Source organism: Saccostrea cucullata, unplaced genomic scaffold, assembly GCF_032062105.1.
Source record: "Saccostrea cucullata isolate Sc308-1 unplaced genomic scaffold, CSIRO_AGI_Scuc_v1 ctg3906, whole genome shotgun sequence".
Classification (NCBI taxonomy): domain Eukaryota; kingdom Metazoa; phylum Mollusca; class Bivalvia; order Ostreida; family Ostreidae; genus Saccostrea; species Saccostrea cuccullata.
Genome location: NW_026939751.1, coordinates 49,242 through 69,656, shown reverse-complemented (window position 1 = coordinate 69,656; position 20,415 = coordinate 49,242). Strand labels below are relative to the sequence as shown.

The window sequence follows — 20,415 nt, the reverse complement described above, 5'->3', positions numbered from 1 at the left end:
TCACATTAATTCCTAGGAACACGGATGACTTAGATAAATAACACAAAACATCCTTTTTCTTTAGAAATCAGCAATATTTTTTCATAGATCTATATTCAGATAGGTTACGTGAGTAATATTTGCAAGGCGAAGTGGCAGAATTTTATAAAATTGTGACTCAGTGTTTAAAATGTGTGCAAAATTTTGCATAAGGTTGCATGAAAACGACAAATGGTGCATATCTAAGCAGCACAGAATACTTAAGATTTTTTTTTTATATATCTAACGGATTAATTATTTATGTTATTTCCATTCAAAAATAAATTTCAATCCATGCATCAAAATTTTGTTTGTGTTATGTATCCTAATAGGTTAAATATCCACAAGTCGACCAATCGTCGCCCGATCATCGAGCTCTGAGCTACAGTTTGATTTTGACCGTCGGCCGAAATTTTGGATACCCTTATTGTCGAACGACAGAATCAATAAACTGACTGCCGATGGTCGGACGATGATCGAAGGTTGGTCGACCGATAACTTCAATTGAAGAAATCGGCCACCGACGCAGAAAAAATTATAACTTGGCCCGATGGACACAAAATTGGTCGACCGACAAAAAAAAGTCAAAATCGGGCAAGACAACGGCCGATGAACTGCCGACTGTCACCTAAAAATGTTATAGGCAACCGACTATGTAGAAGAATAGACCACGTATTATATTAGGAGGCCTGAATGATATAAAGAATAGACTTACCGCACTAAGACCTGCTTCTTTGATATGGGAAAATCGACGAGGTCCAATATTGTTTCCATGCCATCGAGAGACAACCACCAGTACGTTGTTAACTTCGTTTTCGGCAAGCATTTTTAAAAGTAACCTTCCCGCACCATGCTCCCCGTCATCATTTGATCCTTCATGGATTATCCCATCACTGCTTGTGAAGCGATAAGCATAAACGTTATGGCTCGCGCTGGGTACGGTTTCGATACGCATGATTTCCACTAATGATCGTTTAATCTGTTTATAGGAATCGACTTGGGTGGAATGCGCCATAAACCGGTTTCCGTTGTCCTCAATTGACTTTCCAGGGTTAACGGTAATCTTGACTGCGTCGCTGGAAATCACCTCATCTGCCGTTGGAAGAGATCCTACTTTCTCTCTGTAGATTGAATTACTCTGGGTAAAGATAAGCTTGTCCCCCTTCATTTTCGTCTCGATATTTCGTTCTGCATATTTTCTTTGAACTTCATACAGCTGTTTTCGTCGTTCCCGTATCTCCTCTGGTTGTTGTTGGGCAATTCTTATGTCCGAATTCTTTTCCTTTAGAACTTTTATGTGTTTCATAACAAGGTCTTTTTGGGCTTTATCGGCAAATTGCACACAAACTGGTCTTGGAAATTTTCGTTGAGCATCGTATTCTCCCATTCGGAAGAGTTTCTGTATTTGTAATTCATCAACTGCTGTCTCCCCCATGTTCATCTCTGATATGAATACATTTCTTAGAATTTGCGCAAGGTTCTCTGGTGACTTCCTCCCGGGGCCTTTTTCCTGCAGACCACTAACAATGATGTTATTCTCCATTGACCTTGCCTTGAGATCAACTATTTGGTTACTTTGTGAATTTACACGGTATTCAAGACGAATTACATAATCTTTGAGTCTGTTCATTTCACGTTCCATTTTTTTCTGGTTATCCTGTAGTTCTGTCACAAGGTATATTGTGTCATTAGCCTGTTCTTGAACAGTTTCAAGTCTTTCTTGAATGCCATTTTTTGCTCTGATTTCTTTCGTAATTTCATCTAAGTGTCGACCTTGTCCATCGAGCCGTAACATAAAATTCGCCAAAGTAGTCTGAATACTTGCAATGCCCTGCATTATATCCCTTAACTGAAAATCTTCCGGTTTCTGATTACTTTGATCACCTTGCTCCATACTCTCGTCAGTACTGTCCATTTTATCTAGTGCCCGTTTCTTGGAGATATCCGACATTGTTAAATGTATGTTCATAAACAGAATGAGTATCGCTCACCAGGTAAATACCATTGACTTACCGAAAATACACAGAAGGTTTTCCCGATGTTTAGCGTTATATTTCTTCTATAGGTTGTCACACAATACTTAACTCATTATCCTAATTAAAGTTGCTGCATTTTTTGGGCTTCTGATTTTCGATGATTTCAAGTTTTTAGGTAAAAACTTTCCTCTCAGAAATTTGTGGTTGTCTACATGTCGGGCATGCGCAGAAATCCAGTGGGGATATAAAGCATTTTTTAGTTCATTCAAGTCCAATTCAAGAGGAGTCGCTATCCTCTTTAACAACAACTTTGATTTAAAAATCGTCAATGAATATAAGGATACTGATGGTAATTTTCTAATTTTGGATGTCTTTATTGAGGATATCTCTTTTTTACTAATAAATATATATGGTTCAAACTCTGACACACCTAATTTTTACATAAGTTTAGTCCATAAAATAGAGCAGATTCATTCCTCTCATAAAATTGTTTTAGGGGGTGATTTTGATTTAGTTTTTGATAAAGATTTGGATTCAATGAATTACAAAAATTTAAACAATCCAAAATCAAGACTTGAAGTAATAAAGCTTATGGATGTTGTAAACCTTAAGGACGTATTTCGTGAAGATAATCCAGTTTTAAAAAGGTTTACCTGGAGACGAAAAAATCCACTCAAACAAGCTAGACTTGACTTTTTCCTGATAACAGAATCCATGCTAGCTATGAATCCACGTGTCAAGTTTGAAAATAGTTATTGTTCTGATCATTCACCAGTTCTATTACATTGTAAATTAAATGAATTTAAAAAGGGAAAGGGTTTCTGGAAATTCAATAATTCCCTGTTGCATGAAAAAGAATATGTTGAACAAATAAAATGTAAGATTAAGGATGTTAAAATCCAATATTCTTGCCCAATATATAATATGGAAAAAAATAAGTTGCATCGAGAATGATACTATTCAACTCACCATTAGTGACCAACTCTTTCTTGATATTTTGTTAATGGAAATAAGAGGAAAATCAATTTCATTTTCAACATATAAAAAAAGAAAACTTTTGAAAGAGAACAACAGTTAGAGAGAGAAATATTAGAATTAGAGCAGAATTTAACAGATCAGCTAATTAATGAACTTGAAGAAAAGAAAAGAGAAGTAGAGGAAATAAAGAACCTAAAATTTAAAGGTCAATGCATAAGGTCAAAGGTCAAATGGATTGAGGAGGGAGAAAAACCCTCAAAATATTTTGTAAGTTTAGAATCAAGAAACTATGTAAGTAAGCAAATACCTAAAATAGAAAAGGACAATGGATCAATTGTTTCTTCCCAAAGCGAGATATTAAATGAAACGAAAGCTTTCTATGAAAACTTATATAAGAAAAGGGAAAATGTAGATACTGAAAATATTCATGATAGACTTAAAGATTATGATATTCCCAAATTAAGTAGAGAAGAATCAAACAGTCTGGAAGGTCCTGTAACAAACTTTGAAGTTTTAAACTTCTTAAAACAAATGAAAAATGACAAAAGTCCAGGACCGGATGGATTTACATGTAAATTTTTTAAATTTTTCTGGAAAGATATTGGCTCCTTTATTACAAGAGCAATAAATAATTCAAATGAAAAACTTCAATTCTCAGACTCAAATAAATTAGGAATCATTACTTGTATCCCAAAAACAGGAAAGCCAAAACAATTTCTGAAAAACTGGCGACCCATTAGTCTTTTAAATGTTGTTTATAAAATAGCATCAGGATGCATCGCGGAACGAATGAAAACTAAATTGGGCAAGTTGATAAATAAAGACCAAACTGGATTTATAAAAGGTAGATTTATTGGAGAGAATATTAGACTGATATATGATATAATGCATTATACAGAATATAATCAAATACCTGGCCTATTGATGTTAATTGACTTTGAAAAGGCTTTTGATACAATCTCATGGAACTTTATATATCAAACCCTTGACTTTTTTAATTTTGGACCCTCTTTTAAAAATTGGATTAGAACCTTCTATAATGGTATTAAATCATGTGTTATACAAAATGGATTTACTTCAGACTATCTTTTCCCCCAAAGAGGATGCAGACAAGGCGATCCGATCTCACCTTATCTCTTTTTGTTATGTGCTGAAATTCTTGGAATCTTAATTCGTAATAATCAAGATATAAAAGGTATAACAATTGAGGGTGAAGAGTACAAACTCTCTCAATATGCTGATGATACTTCTCTTATCTCAGATGGTTCACCAAGATCTATGGATGGTATTCTCCGAGAATTAGATTATTTTGCTAATATATCAGGCTTAAAGATAAATTTCTTAAAAACTAAAATGATATGGATTGGAAGTAAAAAAATTTCAAGGGATGTATTTCATCACTCAAGGTGGAAGCTTGACTGGGAAAATTCAATATTTGATCTTCTAGGAATAAAATTTTCAGTAAACTTGAATGAAATGCTTCATCTTAATTATTCCATAAAGCTAAATGAAATCAAAACTTTGTTACGTAAGTGGAGTTTAAGGAAACTTACCCCAATTGGAAGGTTAACAGTAATTAAAACTTTAATATTACCCAAATTAAACCATTTAATTCTTACTTTACCAAACCCTAAGTCAGACTTTTTGAAGATGTTTGAGACTGAATTGTATTATTTTCTTTGGGGTAGCAAAACTCACAAGGTAAAGAAAAATGTTATAATCCAGGACTATAAATATGGAGGTCTAAAAATGATTGATTATACAGAATTGATTTCTGCCCTTAAATCAAGTTGGATTAGAAGACTTATTCACTCACAAGCAAACTGGGTAAAATTATTTGAAGCTGAACTAAAAGTAGATATAAACAATCTTTGGATAAGGGGTTCTGATTATATTCTGAATCTCTCAACAAGATTAAATAATGTTTTTTGGAAAGAAGTTCTGTCAAGCTGGGCAAGGCTAACTATAATAAATCAAGAAAAGGACAGGCATGTGCTTTTTGAACATATATGGAATAATCCAAGGATTAAAATTAATGATAAATCTTTTTTTTGGAAAAACTATTTTAATGAAGGCATTGTTTTTCTTACTGACCTCTTTAACAATGAGGGTAGTTTCATAAGTCTCGACTCATAAACTTGAAAGTGAAAACAAATTTTGTTGATTATAATGGACTTAGAATAGCAGTGTTAGATAGACTGAAAAATATAAACTGTGATGAAATTAAAAATGCTAAGTTGATTGGACCACATCTTCCAAATTCCATTTTTGTATTTTATAAACATGATAAAGGTTGTAAGGATATGTATAACATATTTATAAGTAAAAAGAAAGAGCCAGTTAACTCAATCAAAAAATGGAGAGAAAACAGATTTATCTTCGATGAGGCAGACTGGGCTAAAATATTTGAACTTCCTTTTAAAATAACTCAAGAATCTAAACTTCAATGGCTACAGTTTCAAATCTTACATAGAATCATCCCAACTAATTATTATCTTTTTAGACTAAAATTGATCGATTCTCCAGCATGTAGTTTCTGCAGAAGTGACATAGAAACAATTGATCATTTATTTGTTGAATGTTTCCATGTAAAAGAACTCTGGTGTACTATTGAAGAATGGATTTTAAATAAGTTTAATATTCATTGTTGTTTTGATAAACAAGCAATACTATTTGGTAAATATGAAAATATGAATGTTTATAAATTTCAAAACCTTTTAATACTTATTGTAAAACAATTTATTTTTGCCTGTAAATATAAGAATGTTCCAAGAATAGATGCTGAAGCTGTATTAAAGAGGATCACAGATAGAATTTTGATTGAAAAATTTTTATTGATGAAGAATTGTAAATATGAAGAATATGAAAGGCATTGGCAAAATATTTGTGATATATTGTAAGTAATAGAGTTACATATACAAGCTTATGTATACATGTACATCCTATAATTTATTTGAGTGATTTTTTTTTTGTATTATTTGTAATAGAAGAAAGGTTTTTTTCTTGCTGACCCCCCCCCCCCTTTTCTTTGTCTTTTTTTTAAACACCTTTCACATTCTATAAACATAACTCTATATTGTGTGTAGACCTGATGTTATTGTGTACCAAATGATGAAAATTATTTTATATGTACATGTGAAAGTGTTAAAATAAAAAAAAATAAAATAAAAAAAAGAATAGACTACATAGTATATATAGACTGCACAAGTAACAGCTTTTTAAAAAGCTTGCCTGACTAAATCAATCAATATCTGCATGAGGAGTGATAAAACGTTTGAGTAATACCTTTGTGGGTTTAAAATATGTTCTTATACTTTATATTTTGAATACCTTGTGTAAATGAAATTCTTTATTTTATTTTACTTAAAGAAGAATCATCTCTTCACTGCATACTAAAGAGTTGTTATTCTGTTTAGGGGGGGTAGCTGCAATAATGTAGCCCTCTCCGATTTTTTTTTCATCTGATGCCCCCCCCCCCCCAAAAAAAGGGAGAGGGCTACATTATTGCAGCTACGAGGGGGTGGTTCTGCAAGTAGAGTGATCTGCCCTTGGATGTAAATTGAAAGCTACATTACACCTATTATCATATAATATCAATAATATCTGTAATGATGTCATGCATTGTGAACATTTTAAAAGATGTTTATAATTAAAAATACATATTTTGCCGGAGTGTACTTATTCCACCGAGGTAAACATTGGTAATGTGTTCATATTTTTTTTCTCTTAAAAAGGAGGGGGGTTGTGCCACTATCATATATAGAATGAAACAAGAAAATTCAATATTTAGGCTTTTGTGGAAAGAAAAATCCAAGATTTTTTTTCTGGTTTCTTATCTATTGCGTGCATCTGAAACGGGAATACAAATGTTCATTCATCTGGAGACCATAACTTGTTGAACTGTGTTGTGTATTATTGAACTAGTCCATTTATGTAGTAAACAACCGCGGGATCGGGAAACAAATTAGAAACGGGTTGTTCATATACTTATATAATTATACAATATGTTACCGAGATAAAATTTATAGATAGAATTTCTGAAGTATTAGAAGGAGGTTAAAAGGACCAACTTTATTTAATTCCATATAGAAGTTAGCACACCCATTCACACAATAGAACAATCCAAGGAAAAGTCATGAGCTTACTAAGTGACATTTGGCGCGAAAAGAGCGATTCACCCCTCTCGTGGGATATAAATGGACTGATCCAGTAGTATAGAAATGCAGAAAAAAGGATACACGGACATGTTGAAACGGTGAATCACATAAAATAATTGTTCCATGCAAAAAGATTAAAGGAAGTAAACACTAATAAAATTATTTTCCATCAGTAATTTCATTTTTTTTCCTGAAAACTGTTTCTTTTAAAATGCAGGTAAAGGAATTCAATGTAAATCAGCTTGCGCAAAATCTAGCTCCCTAGGTATGATCTATCAGTTTCGGATCTTGCAAATATCAATCCTTATACAGCCTGACGCCGTGACGTCAGGCAATAATATATAAAGTTGACTTCATGATATAAAGGATAGACTACATAAAAAATGGACTTAATTATTAATAAAGAATACACTACATGTTATATAAGTGGGCTTAATTATACATATAAAGAATAGACTTAATGGTGTGTAGAATTGACACTATAATACATACATGTATTTTGTACCCTTAAGACAGCTGCGGCGGTACATAATGAAGTACCCATTAATAATGACCGGTCATTACATCCCACGTACAATGATTCCTTGGTCATTATTGCTGTAAACAGTACGTTTGGAGTCATTATTGAGTTTTAAAGCCTTCTTATAAGCGAATCAAACTCGAGTTTTATCAATAGAGATATAATATTAAAAATATAATTATAATTTACTGACCGCCAAATGATGACCTTAATCTAAGTTCATTTTATAGTGAGGTTAATGCATAAAATAATACTAGTAATTATTTGAGAAAAAACATTTATTTTTAAATGTACATTGTCTATTGTACATTACCAAACAGAATACGATAAAATTTTGTCGATAACTCACTAGGAATATCGTTAAATTCAGTTCAAGAGATTGCAGACACGGCTCTTCTTTACAGTCTGAGCTCCCTTTGGATATTATTAAGCCTACAAATTTCTCTGAAATACCGCCCTAGAAATTAATAAATCCAATTGTTGATACATCTTTAACTGAAGTTAAGAAATCAGAAACGAATTCCCTAGTTTTTAAACAAAGATTGGCCGAAATAAAACATTCTATTGGTTCTACAGTCGAAATCTATACAGATGGTTCAAAAGATAAAGATACAGTTGCGTCAGCTGCAGTATTAAATTGATAATAGTATATTCTCAACACGTCTTCCAAATGAAGCAACAATTTTTACTGCGGAAGCAAAAGCCATACAACTTGCATTTGAATATATAAAATCTTCTAATGACAACATATTTACTATATTTTCAGACTCCCTTTCTTGCTTACAATCCATTAAAAATAAGAATCTTGATCATCCTTTTATTTTAGATATATTAATTCAGTATTATTACCTCACTCAACAGGGTAAAGCAGTTAATTTTTGTTAGATACCGAGCCATATCGGCATCCCTGGAAACACAGAGGCTGACAGTGCAGCAAAAACTGCACTTCAACATGAAATTACTTTATTCAAAATTCCGTACACCGATTTGAAACATCTTGTTAAAATTTATGTTGATTCTATTTGGCAAATGTATTGGAATTTTTGTGATGAAAGTAAGCTTTATGCCATTGAAAACAAAGTTAACAAATCATGTGACTTCGGTCTTAAACGTCAAGACGAAGTAATTATTTCAAGAATACGTATTGGTCACTCTAAAATTACGCATGAATACTTACTGAACCGGGAGTCTCGGCCGGAATGTATATCTTGTGACTGCCCGATAACTATAAACCACATACTTTTAGACTGTTCCGATTTTACACCTATTCGAAGTAGACTTTTTGGAAATGTAAAAACCATGTACGAACTTTTTACTAGAATATCTGAAGGAATCGGATTATTATAATAAGATTTGAATTCAGTTGTAAAAACAATTTTAATGAGATGTACATATCAAAGAACTATATGCGGTATTAACCAACATTTGCCCCCCAAAATCAAACTTTGATGGAGTAATATTTAATTAAGTCCTTAAACAGGGGAGTATATGCTGACTTCAAAGCACTGAATAATTTCATAAGTAATGACGTCATATGTACGTAATGACGTCACAAATATGACGTAATTTCAGTTTTTTATGAATTTTGCAGAAAAATGTACATATTTCGTCGATATTTTAAATAAAAGTCACCGAGCGCATGTGTGTTCAGGATAAATATTTTGATATAATGTGTAGAATGATAATATCAATGAAATATGTCAATATTGTTCCTGAACACACATGCGCTCTATAAATTCTAAAGCTTAAATTGTTGAAATTTTGTCCATTTTGTCCTCTTTCTGAAAAAGGATATAAAATCGGACTAGTTTGTGACGTCATAAAAACAGAAATTGTGAATACACTGCTCTGGAACTATAATATTTTCTGTTAACTTATATTTCTCGTACAATTTATTGAATTCAGCACATTTCAGGAAGTTTTCAAAATTTGACTTTTGTGGGGGCAAACATATGCAATATACCGCATATAGTTCTTTATTTTATTAACAGTTTATGCAATATTTTTAACAGTTTAAAGATTTTTAAATAAATATTTAAGTCCGTCGGAAGGGACGTTAAATGGTGCCCTGTGTCAAGGATAACAACCCCCTTGGCACGTAAAAGATCGTTTCACTGGAGTTCGAAAAAGAGTAGGCTCAATGGTGGCCGCCAGAGAAACCAAAAACTTTCAAAAACTGATTTAAACTAATGGTCCGCCAAAACATGGCTGAAAGATTGCCGACTTGGCGTTAAACAATATTTAATCAATCAATCTTTACAGTCAGTCGCCCGCATGGCGTAGTGGCTAGAGCGCGTCTGCTCTAGAATCGACAAGTAAGGAGTAGATACTTACGTCGCGGGTTCGAATTCCACTGTGTAACGTGTAGACAGGTCCTTCGGATGAGACCGTATATAAACCAAGGTCCCCTGTCGCAGAAGGCGCTATCACGAAAAAGAGCCCTCACTACTCAATGTCCCTGAGTGCCGAGCATAATATTACAAAATTTGTAGCTCTCCACCGGTAAGTGGTGGCGTCTCCATAAGAGTGAAAAATTATCGAAAGGGACGTTACACAATAAATCAATCTTGAGTAACTAGTCTTGAACTACTGTCACATCAGCCTCTACAGTCTTTTAACTATGTTTCTTGTGTGCTACACTTGTTTTTTCTGCTGCTTTTGAAGACTATGGCCTTTGCTGAATTGCTGATTTTTCATGGTCTGAAACCGCTGATGATCGATTTTTTCAGCCCATAATAAATGAGGGTTGATTATTACTCTGATTGTTAACACCAACCTTAATGGACTATAAATACATTTCCATTTCCTGGCTATAAGTTAACCAGTCTGGTCGGCTTTCCAGGTATTGAAACTCACAAAGACCTTGGGTATCATCATAACTTTTTTTTTTACCTGGTAAGTGTTCAATCTTTTTTTTCTTGCCAGTAGAGCGCCTGTTGGCCACGCGGAATTTTGTTGTTGGTCTTTTGACCTTCGCCTGCATCCCGATCTCGCATTGAGCCCGATTTTTTCAATCGGTTGTCTGGACTCTCGTCTGAAGGTTACTAGAATAGTTGTCGGTAAAGACAATATTTTTCTTGCCTTGCGGACAGGACCAACGGACTTCGATGAGTCTGTAGTGAACAGTTCCACATTTCATTAAATCATCCGCTCAATGCTTTAAAAATCAAAGTACTTGACGGATGTGAAGTAGGAATTGAATAAAGAATAAAATTCAGTGAATAAAAGTGTCTCTGCTTAATATTAGCTCCTTCTAAAATGAAATGGTACCTGTCTTTGCACACTGATCTGAATACCAATTGCTCAGCATTTGTTAGCTCACGTCGCCCGCGTGGCGCAGTGGTTAGAGCGTCTGCAAGACAGTCAGGAAGTAAGGAGTTGATCCTTGTTGAAACCGAGGTCCAGTGTCTCAGTAGGTGCTGGCACGCAAAATATTTCTCACTGCTCCATGGCCCTGAGTGTCGAGTATAGGACAAAATTTACAGCTCCCCACCGGCAAGTGATGGCGTCTCCATATGAGTGAAATATTCTCGAGAGGGGCGTTAAACAATCTACAATCGATCTTTTTAGCTCACCTGAACTGAAAGCTCAATTGAGCTTCTCTGATTACCCATTGTTCGTCTGTCTGTAAACTTTTCACATTTTGAACTTCTCAAGAACCACTGAGGAAATTTTAACCAAATTTGGTACAAAGAATCCTTGGTTGATGAAGAGTTAAAATGAAGAGCCAAGTCCCCTTCAAAGGGGAGGTAATCAAGAAAAGACACACATAGGGTGGGGTCATTAAAAATCTTCTCCAGATCCAATGGGCCAGAAAAGCTGAGATTTATGTGGAAGCATCCTTGGATAGTGTAAAATCTAAATGTGGAAGCATCCTTGGGTAGTGTAAAATGTAAATTGTTAAAATCATGACCCCGGGGATAGGGCGGGGTCACAATATGGAATAACAATTCTGCATAGAAATATATAGGAAAATGTTAAGAAAACTTCTCAAGACCTATAGGCCAGAAAAGCTGAACTTATGTGGAAGCTTAAGCATCCTAGGGTAGTTTAGCTTCTAAATAGTAAAAATTATGACGCTCCGGGAGGGGGGGGTTATTACAAGGGTGAATGTCTGGTAAAGAACGGCATCAACAAAGTTACTCAGGTGAGCGATTTCGCCCATGGGATTTCCAATCATGTTTTGAAGGCCAAAGTGGCTTCCTTTTCTGCAGATATGTTACGAACATTTGCAAGTGATCGATTAAAGATGTCTTTCACCTCTGGATCAAAATTTTAAAAAGGACTTTGAGAATAACTTAGCTCATTTATAGTTCCAGAATCTTCTAAAATGTCACCACACAGAGAAAATGTCTCATTGTAATCCAGTTCACAACCAACTGAATCTCATTTATCACACTCAATATCTGTGTCTTCAAATAAATATTCTTCTTTTGCAAGGCCGTAATTAAAAATATCTTTGTTTCCCCTAACCCGATCCTAAATTCTCAAGTTGGGTCGGTAGGTAGGTAAACAATTTTATTTTCTGACAGCAGCTTTTAAAATACATTCTAAACTTTAATGGCAAATTACCTTTATAAATAAGAAAAATACAAAAGAAAGCGATTTGTGAACAGAATGCTAAGTATCATACATATGCCGTTTAAAAGCAAAATTCATGGTTAATTAATTCACAATTGTTATTCAGTTGAATTTGTGAAATATCCCAAGCCAGCACATTTATATAAATTGAATAAAAAAGACGAGATTCTCAAATACGCAAAGACCAGAAATTCAACGATCAGCGAAAGATGCTTCACAGTCTGTACTTGAAGGTATTTTATTTACAAAATAATTTCTCATCTGTTCAACTTCTAGGGGTTAGCATTCAGAGTTTTAAGTTACCCTGTGATTTAATGTATTTTTATTTCACAGCTGACACTTACAACAGAAATGTTGGGCTTAACAACAATCCTAATCTTGAAAATATAACCATTGACCATCCAGATCCTTTTGCAACCCCTACACCCTACTTGTTTTTTGATCTGGAGACTACAGGGTTTGGTAAGTATTCAATAAAATTTTTGGTTATTTTGTGATTGATAAAGATATATTTACATAGAATAACTTCATTTGACTTATGGTTAAGAAGTCTTCAAGTACAGCAAGAACCTCGGATATCACACAAATAGCTGCAGTTTGTGGTAACCAGACCTTTAATCGTTACATCAGGCCAGATTCAGAGATTAGCCTAGAGGCCACAAAGGTCACTAGTAGGATAACTTGTGTTGGAGGGATAATGAAGCACAATGGGGTGGTTGTTGAAAGCATTGATCCAGAAGCAGGACTCCAAGAATTTATAGATTTCATTTATTCCTTTGAAAGTAAACCAGTATTCATTGGCCATAACATCCAGTCCTACGACATTCCTATACTTATGAACCAACTAACCAAATTCAGGTTACATGAAAATTTTAAGAGCAGTGTCTCAGGGTTTGTTGACACTTTGAAAGTTTCTAAGAAAGCTTTCAGCAAATCAGATACTGTAAACTTTAAACAAGAAACTCTTGTGAAAACTTTCCTTGGAAAGCAGTATGAGGCACACAATGCTTTAGGTGATGTTAGGGCTCTCAAAGAACTTTTTGAAGTGAAGTTACTACCCTTGTGTGGCACTGATGATGTTTTTACATTAGACTATTATGCCATTAAATCTTCCCTTGAGCCACTTGTAAAAGCAAAAGCCATTTCAGTTGTCACCTCTTAAAAACTGATTGATAACTCTTAGAGCTTGCCTAGATTACATGTTATTCATAGGAGAGATCCTGACAACGGTATCCGAAACTTTTTCAGTGAACCTGTCTCTGGCACTTTATCCAAGCCCAGGGATTCTAAGTGTACAAATGTAATAACCAAAGTTGTGGATTACTTAAATAAATGTTATCATTATATGATTGAATAACTTCAAACTCTCTGATTGGCTGAGATCCAACTATGTTAGAAAAATACTACGTTGTATTGACCTGCACGTGACGTTCCAGGTCAAGTTCTGCATCCTTTGTTGTTGTTTTGTATACTCTCGATCCTAAGGAGACTGTTTAACCCTTGTGTGTCTGTCAGTCTGTCCGTCCGTGTGTCTATCCGTAACAAATTTTTGGTTGCAGTTTTCACAGCAACTATCATCAGGGATGCTTGAAATTTTAGCACATTCGGGCTTTTGTCGATATCACATGTAGCTAGGTCTCTGGGTTGTACATGTAGGTCTTGCCGAAACATCTAGGACGAGCGCACCGAATACAATTAGCCACATTTCATGCCTTAAAGTGTCAGAATCTTTATTGAATCACATTTTAATTTTTTTTTTAAAGTACATTCAAAATTTTATTAATTTATTTTTATATTAATCCAGTTGACAAGCTTACCACACATTTTTTGAAAAAAAGTACAGAGCGAAATGCAGGGTTTATATATATATATAGAGAGAGAGAGAGAGAGCCTTATTTTCAAATTGTTACTCGAGGCTAGTGTATAGAGTCATGTTCTTACAAAACCTTGATAAGTTTCCTCCCGAGTCTGTATACACTGTCGATGGTTAGAACAGATGTCATTATTCACAATGTCATGAATATTAGCTTTACAGAAAGCCTTCTGGAAATTGATTTGTGTTCCATGATTTAGAGTTCGATAACTGAGTCAACAAAGGCAGAAATCTTATTGATCTTATCATTTTTAGAGATGAAAATCGAGTCTGTTATCCTGTTCAGTAATTATTAATACTCTTTGATTTAGTCCATATCATATTCAAGCGCTGAGGAGAAAAAGTTTTGAAATTTTTGTGAAAGAATGTTAACTGTTTAGAGAAATGTGCTTGAATGAATCCATAAAACTTCTAGAAACCATAGTACCACTTAAATTTGCTTCTTTATTTATTCTATGGTATTGCTAACATGTATTTTTAGTTTTGACTTGGGTATTGATATCTCTGCATTTTCTACGCTTACATAATGAGTTCATCCCTATAGGTAGCGGATTTGAATCAACTAATGAAACAGTAACGAACAATATTCAAGATCAAAAGTCATTAAGCAAAAAAAAAAAATAGGAGCAGACCAAACAAGGGTCTCCTAAACATCGGAGGTGGGATTAGGTGCCATGGAGGAGTGAGTGTCTCCTGCCAACCACAGGCACCTGAAGTATGGATAATACCCCCCCCCCTTTTTTTAATGAAAAAAATGTAAGAATGTATAATACCTCGAAAATATAAAATTTCCCCGTCAAACACATCTATATGTCGTTATATGCAAGCAGATTGTACTTTCTCTCACGTTTAAAGAATGGCCCTATTCGGTATAATAAAAATACACAAGGTAAGAAACAAAAGTTGTAAACAAACGGGGGTTCCCCACTTCGAGACAGATTTCCAAGGTAATAACAGTGTTACCTATTATAATTTTGCAAACACTCTGTCTGGGAGATGTTCATTTACTAGTCTCTTAAACTTAAACCCCGCTATTAGCGTTTGATATGCCGTAATCGAACGATTTATTAATCGGATACATAGATTTTCTCCATTGACAGCTTTGGAAGAGGTTTTGGAGCTGCTTTTCTGTTTCGCTTTATCTGATTGGTTAATTGTAATACAGTTTAAATATCTAACCAATCAGATAAGGCGAAACAGAAAAGCAGCTCCAAAACCTCCTCCAACGCTGCCAATGGAGAAAATCTATGTATCAGATTAATAAATCGTCCGATTACGGCATATTAACAATCAATAGCGGGGTTAAGGTTAAATAGTTTTGTAGAAAAACATCTCCCAAACAGAGTGTTTGCAAAATTATGATAGGTAACACTGTTATTACCTTGGAAATCTGTCTCGAAGTGGGGAACTCCCGTTTGTTTACAACTTTTGTTTCTTACCTTGTGTATTTTTATTATACCGAATAGGGCCATTCTTTAAACGTGAGAAAAAGTACAATCTGCTTGCATATAACGACATATAGATGTGTTTGACGGGGAAATTTTATATTTTCGAGGTATTATACACTCTTACATTTTTTTTTCATTAAAAAAAAAGGGGGGGGGGTATTATCGATCCATACTTCAGGTGCCTGTGCTGCCAACCGGCCACACCTGCCGTGTGCTCCTTGTCATGATATGAAAATAACGGGGAAAAAAATCCGTTATGGGTATTGTACTTCAGACTGATGCTCTTATTTCATTTCCTTGAAGGATAAAACTGCACAGCGAGTATGCACATTTTGATAATAAACTGAGTTGCGGATCCAGGAATCTTCAAGGGGGCGACCAGTATGGGGTTGGGGTAGAAACCACACGAAAAATGATTTTTTAAATCTTATGTATATTTTGGACATAAAGGAGAGGAAGGTCCTAGGCCCCCTCTTTATCCGCCAGTGAAATTGGAAAGGGTTTGAAGCTAGATCTCACCCGACACCGGTAGGGAAAATGTAGATACTGTTTTAAATCAAGTGTGAATCGAGGTACCCCCTGATTTTCAAGATAGCGAGAGGTGCTCCTTTCCTCTTTTTATATACAGTAAATATGACATTTTCAAAGCGTACTTATTTCAGCGAATTTTTATTTCCATTTTAATTAGGGTATTCAGACACACCTAGAAAAACACAGTACACAAAATACACCATCCTGAAACTAAGCGCCTATAATTATTACAAGGTGTTTCAGGTAAAAAAAATTATGTAAATTTTCATAACGTATTATTAACAAATGTAGAATTATGATTAATTATAACATTCGAGACAAAATTTTCATAAAGACGGGAATGGGAACAATAGCAGAGCGTCATGGATTTAGAAAGATGCGAAATTCTTTTGTCAGACCGCTCATCCGTATTATCTGTTAAATGTAATGGTCATTCTTATATCATATCATCCAACGAGAAGAAATAATCAAGCAACGGCTACTCTGCCTTTTATAAGAGAAACACATGTTTTGTAATTTCAAATGGACGAGCTGATAAGTAACCAAGACAACGACGTTCATCGAAATCAAAAACCGATATACAATGTACAGAAAAATGTATCTTATGTGTGTGCCAAAATATATTGAAATCAGACTTAAACTGTAGGAGGAGTAGAATTTTGAAATTAAACATACACTTCTAAAAGTATTTCACAGAAATTTCTTTTTTTAGTGACCATGGCAACATCGTTCATCAAAATCAAAACCCGATACAAAATTATGTATCTAGTGTACAGGGGCCCGTTTCACAAAGCTTACTTAGGACTAAGTTATATCTTAGGAAAGAACTTTTTCCTAAGTTCATTACTTATCCGTTTCACTAACCTCGTCTTACCAGGGGACTACCAGTATATGGATGATTGTGTTGTTAAAACTGGTTTACTTTACATAAAATTACTAGGATTTTAAGAATTGACAAAGATGTGTAAAATTAGTCCCAAAAATAGCATGCTATAAACGCGATGTCTGTGTTCAAAAAATGCATATGAAATGAACCATTATTATATATACATGTCCATATATGTTTTATCTACATTTAACAAATCAGTGGAGGGGGGAGGAAAGATATTAACCCAGTTAACCCCCCACCCCCACCGTTGTTTCTGCAGTCATGAGAATACAACTAGTCTTCCCCTGTTTCCGCTTAAGTTAAATGACACTCCACTTTTTCAAATTTTCGACTGAACGAATAATTATTATATGTCGTGTAACAGAGTGATTGGTTCCACTGTCCCTTTCTGACCTTAGTTATGCATGGAGATTTTAATTGATAGATTTCCCTCATCAACTTCTATATATTAATATTGCCATATATGAAGTGGCGAATTTCAGATTTTTTTCTGGAATGACATTCTTATTTTATACATAAGCACGAGGGCTTTACACAATTAGCACGGACAGCTAGCGTGGAAGCAGTCATTCGTAAAGAATTTTTTTTTTAAAAAGTAATGATTATACTACGAATGTATTCGCTACAAAACAGTCGTTCTATAATTCCATATACTAATTTAAAAGTGAAGAAGTATAGTTAAAGTATAAATAAAACCACAGTACGTCTGATACCTTTATAAAGAACAAAAAAGGGGGAAGGGGGTTGAAGGTGTGTGCATGTGTGTGCTCAGTTCCAGGAGGGAACTTGTGAAAATTAAAGCAGCTTTCTGACAACGTTGATTATCTAAAAACTTCTGTCCATTTCCTTAGAAAGTTAGGGGTAAGCCTAACCTCAAACCCCTCTCCTTTTCAAAGTGAAGTTTATTTGTTACCTTGACTCAAACTGAAGATATTACTCATACTAACGTCCTTCTAAAAGTATACTAAAGAGTTGTAGATGGTATGGAGTGGAGAGAAAGTTATTTTATTAGTTTCTAAAGGCACAAGTTAAGAAATGTCTTAGGAAAAAATTAAGATAAGAATGTTTCGTGAAACAGCTGGGACAGATCTTAGGAACGTCCTAAGTTATAACTTAGGCATATCTTAAGTTATGTCTTACGACATATCTTAGGAAACGTTTGTAAAACAGGCCCCTGGTTGTCTATTTGTGTGCCAAGTCATATTGAAATCAGACCAAAACAGTAAGAGGAGTCGCATTTTGAAAAAAAATGTTGACGGACAGGTGGACGGACAGATTGATATAGCATAAGCTCTTCTGGTGTCTGACCAGTATAGCTAAAAATTGATCGTACCATAAGCATGTTCATGAATGTCGAGTGATTTGTGAAATGTGGACACCATATGCATGTGATAGTGAATGGAATAGAAGTGACGTTCAGATTGGGTTATTGAAACTGTGTTAAACGTCGTCGACATGTTGAAATATCGAGCTGGAGGTCACAGCAATTTTTTTTTCTTATACACATTTATGAAATGTTTTAAAAACTTCCACTTCATATAAATTATACAAGAATAGGTCTGCTTATAAATAACGGGACACAGTTGGTACTCATGGTAATTCCAACAGATTGTTGGAAGTCCTGCTCTCTTAAAACTACATATCATGTAAATGTTGTCAATCAAAAAGTCAAACAGAGTACAATCAGAATGTTTTGAAGAAATTATTTTACTAATGACCTATTACAAGGTAAGTAAATTTACGAGTTTCATTTTGATAACTGTCGATAATGTCAAAATGACTAGAATTTATTTTAAGGAATGGTTGTTAGGTCACCTGAGTCAGGTGACCAATTGTTATCCGTTTTTGTCTGTCGTCGTGCAGTGTGCTTCGTTTGTCGTGTGTTAACATTTGAACGGGGGGGGGGGGGGGGGGGGGGGGGCCTGAGGGGTGGGCTAAAGGGGTAAAGATTATTGCAATCTTTAAAAATCTTCCTCTTTATTCCAGGACATCAAACAGTCAAACTGTTGGCATTTTGTAATGAGCATTGAGTCCTCTACCAAAATTGTGAGATTCATGGCCCCAGGGTCAGGGGTTCTAGTGCTAGGGCGGGGCTCAATAGATTATAGAGTGAAAATGCATTATGTCTTTGAAAATCTACTCTGCTCTTGGGCATTACAGAAACTAACAAAGTACATAGGTTTGTTAAATAAGGTTGCCTCTTCCAGAATTGTGAATTTCATGTCCACAGGGTCAGGGGATCTACTGTTACGGCATGGCTAAATAGATTATATAGTCAATATGCATAATTTCTTTGAAAAGTTTCTTCTCTGCTCCTGGGTATTAAACAAACTAACCAAGTACATATAGTTTTGATGAGCAAGAATTTCTCTTCCACAATGTTGAATTTCATGGCCCCTGTGTCGGGGGTTCTGGATTTCGGGCGGGGCTCTATTGAGTATAAAGTGAAAATACAATTAATTCCTTGAAAATTTTCTTTTCTACTCCTGGGTATTAAACTAACTAAGAACATGACCCCTGGGTCGGGGGTTCTGGATTTAGGGCGGGGCTCTATTGATTATATAGTAAAAATACCTGAACTCTTTAAAAACTCTTCTCCTCTGCGCCTGTGTATTAAATAAACTTGCCACAAGACATCGCTATGTTGAATAAACCTGTCTCTTCCATAATTGTGAATTTCATGGCCCCAGGTTCAGCGGTTCTGGTGTTAGGACTGCTCTGTTGATTATACATATGCATGTATTAATTGATTGTATATTGTTTATAAACGTCCCTCTCTCGAGTTTTTCACTCATATGGAGACACCACCACTTGCCAGTGGAGAACTACAAATTTTGTCCTACACTCGGCACTCGGGCCATTGAGCAGTGAGGGATCTTTTTCTTACTACATGTAGCACCTACTGCGACAGGGGACCTCGGTTTATATCTCTTACGTCCCAGAGTGGGATTCGAATCCGCGCGGTAAGGATCAACTCCTTACTTCGCGACTCTAGAGCTGATGCTCTAACCACTGCGCCACGCGGGCGGCCTCTATTGATTATAAAGTGAAAATGCATAAATTCTTTAAAATCTTTTCATTTGCTCCTGGGAATTAAACCAATGAACTACGTACATGTACATAGTTATGATGAGGAAGGATATCTCTTCCAAATTTGTGAATTTCAGGGCCCCAGGCTCATGGGTTCTGGTGCAAGGGCTCTAATTACTATATAATGAAAATACAAGAATTCTTTGAAAATCCTTTCTTTTGCTCCTGGGTATTATGTCAATGATATAAGTACATATTTATGGTAACAAGTAAAATTGATGCAAAGCATCAAATCGAGCGCAAACAAAATTTAGCATTAAAAAAATCTTTCACAATTTTCAAAGCGTCCATGCAAGGAAAACACGTCAAGATATTCAAAGGTGATTGTCATCAAATTGAAGATGTAGGCCTCTC

The 20,415-nt window shown here is 34.9% G+C and overlaps 2 protein-coding genes across 2 annotated transcripts; one reads left to right on the top strand and one right to left on the bottom strand.

Annotated features, from left to right (window-relative positions):
* On the bottom strand, positions 1-2,207 carry LOC134253871 (uncharacterized). Its single transcript, XM_062736456.1, has 3 exons — positions 1,571-2,207; positions 734-1,171; positions 1-12 (listed from the first exon to the last, which is right to left on the bottom strand). The coding sequence occupies exons 1-3, from the start codon at positions 1,985-1,987 to the stop codon at positions 1-3; spliced, it is 867 nt and encodes a 288-aa protein (XP_062592440.1). The 5' UTR covers positions 1,988-2,207.
* Positions 2,208-12,426: 10,219 nt separating this feature from the next.
* LOC134253872 (uncharacterized) lies at positions 12,427-13,562 on the top strand. Its single transcript, XM_062736457.1, has 3 exons — positions 12,427-12,463; positions 12,564-12,692; positions 12,794-13,562. The coding sequence occupies exon 3, from the start codon at positions 12,928-12,930 to the stop codon at positions 13,390-13,392; it is 465 nt and encodes a 154-aa protein (XP_062592441.1). The 5' UTR covers positions 12,427-12,463; positions 12,564-12,692; positions 12,794-12,927; the 3' UTR covers positions 13,393-13,562.
* Positions 13,563-20,415: the final 6,853 nt, after the last annotated feature.